General features: G+C 43.0%; 1 protein-coding gene across 1 annotated transcript in view; it reads left to right on the forward strand.

The window, feature by feature from the left end:
• Positions 1 to 110: 110 nt before the first annotated feature.
• Positions 111 to 2,334, forward strand: part of LOC101864696 — a gene marked incomplete at its 5' end in the record, with an annotated part of 9,717 nt that continues 7,493 nt past the window's right edge. Inside the window, 1 exon segment of the mRNA XM_005102030.3 lies at positions 111 to 242. Within this exon segment, the coding sequence (XP_005102087.2) occupies positions 111 to 242 (132 nt within the window).

Genomic DNA, 2,334 nt, shown 5'->3' on the forward strand with positions numbered 1-2,334 from the left:
GTAGTAGTAGTAGTAGTAGTAGTAGTAGTAGTAGTAGTAGTAGTAGTAGTAGTAGTAGTAGTAGTAGTAGAACTTTCATGTCAAAATTGCATCTACGACTTGCCCCCCAGGTGGCTGAATGTGACATGTACGCACGCTACCTTGAGCGTCCTGTGTCGCCATGGATACCACGCGAGCATGGGCTCAGGTGTAGTGTCTGGAACCAGTCGGGCTGTGCCGAGGGCGAGTGTTGCATCAAAGAGGTGAAGAATGTTGTTGTTGCTGTTGTGGTGGAGGTGGGGGTGGTTGTTGTTGATGGTGGTGGTGTTGTTATTTTTGTTGTTGGTGTTTTTGGTGGTGGTGGTGTTGTTGTTATTGTTGGTCGTGGTGGTGTCGTTTTTGTTGTTATTGTTGTTGGTGTTGTTGTTGTTGTTGTTGTTGTTGTTGGTGGTGGTGGTGGTGCTGTTTCTGTTGATGATGGTGGTGGTGTTGTAGTTATTGTTGTTATTGTTGCGGTAGTGGCGATGTTGTTGGCGGTGGTGGTGTTGTCGTTTCTGTTGTTGGTGGTAGTGGTGATGGTGTTGTTGTTGGTGGAGGTGTTGTTGTTGTTGTTGTTGTGGTGGTGGTGGTGGTGGTGGTGTTGTTGTGGTGGTGGTGGTGGTGGTGTTTTTGTTGTTGTTGTTGGTGTTGATAGTTGTGATGGTGTTTTAGTTGTTGTTGTTGGTGGTGGTGTCTAAGAGAAGGGACCTCTTATTTAACACCTATCTCAAATAATACGTCTTATATATTCAGTCACGTACTTTGAAAGCCAAAAAAAAAGACCGAGAGCCGAATCAAAAACAAAAACAAAAAATATAACACAAAAGTACTCAGTTTAAAAATGTCTTGTTGGGGTTTCACATCATTGTCGACAACCAAGCTCCCCAACACGTCATCCACTGAAAAGAACCTCCCCTCTCCCACCCCTCCCCACACTCCTTTCTCCCTGCCACTCCCCTCCCCCCCCCCCACCTAAACACACACACACACACACACACACACACACACACACACACACACACACACATACACACACACACATACCCACGCACACAGACACCGAACCGTATGTTTTGATCATCGTTCTGACATTATAATGACCAGCTCTCGGCCACCCCTATCCATTGCCCCATTGCCTCATCCCATTGATCAAACGACTTGGAGGAAATGTAGAACTTTTTTCGGAACGAAAATGCAAATCGTCTAACAGCAGGGGAAGTTGCAAAGGGAAAAAAAAAGCCATTATTTTCTCCAACCTTCCGAAAGCTTGAACATTCTGAAGGCTAGCCTAGCTTTTTTTTAGATCGATATTTCGCGAGACGCCTTCTGAGAGAGAATGTCGTTAAAATGTTTGTTCCGCCTCTGCAGTTTCTGACTGGAAATTGACTACAGATGAAGCACGTGTAACTCAGTTGGCTTGGTGCTAGGCGATAGTGCTGTTGACCTAGGTTCGAATTCCTAATCGATGGGATGTTCTGGAACTTAAATTGGGTTGTTTGATGAGTTTTCAAGACTCTTTACCTTCTTGGCTCTTCGCTACCTTAGAATTACAAAGATCTAAACGACATTTTTGTCCCTTTTGAGTTACTAAGGCAATGGGGTCAAACACCAAATGTTCTATCTGCTCTATCAATATCGTTTATTATCAAATTATTCTGAGTCGTTATGCATCAAAATATAAAAGGAATTGCATTTTTTTTAAAGCTTAACCATGTTGTGAAACGCAGAAATATTAATTAACTTCAAATTTCTCAAAACTAGGTAATGAGTAGATAGGACTTGGTAATTCAAATTCGAATTCAAACTTGTATCTGTGGTGGACGATAAATTCTCGGGTCCCTTAACATTTTTGTTCGCTGAATCTATAATTCTTTACCTGGAATCGGCCGAAAATTTTCGAAACCGATGAACAGTGTAATTATGTTGCAAATGCAACAGTTTTGAGTGTTGTACACACTACTCAAATTTCAATAGTTTAAATTTACAAGACCCACATCTATGGGTGTATTTGACGGCGACGATGTTCCCAAAGAAAGGGAACGGAAGGGAAGCAGTGATTATTTGATCACGTAGACGCTTCGCCGTGGGTGGTTGGCGGGTGCTCTGGTGTGGTTTGCTTCTTCTTTCCTATCAAACATCTATCGTCCTTATCTCTCCTTCTTCTTTTTTATGTTTGTAACTCTCTTGTAACACCTCTAATCTTCTGGCGCTCATATGACCTTATGCAGTTGCGAGCGCCGTAAAACCTCTACTAAAACTGAAAAGATGCTTCGCCTCATTGTGCCACCTACCACCCTCTGCTATCGAACACCCCTC

Source organism: Aplysia californica, unplaced genomic scaffold (assembly GCF_000002075.1).
Source record: "Aplysia californica isolate F4 #8 unplaced genomic scaffold, AplCal3.0 scaffold00309, whole genome shotgun sequence".
Taxonomy (NCBI): domain Eukaryota; kingdom Metazoa; phylum Mollusca; class Gastropoda; order Aplysiida; family Aplysiidae; genus Aplysia; species Aplysia californica.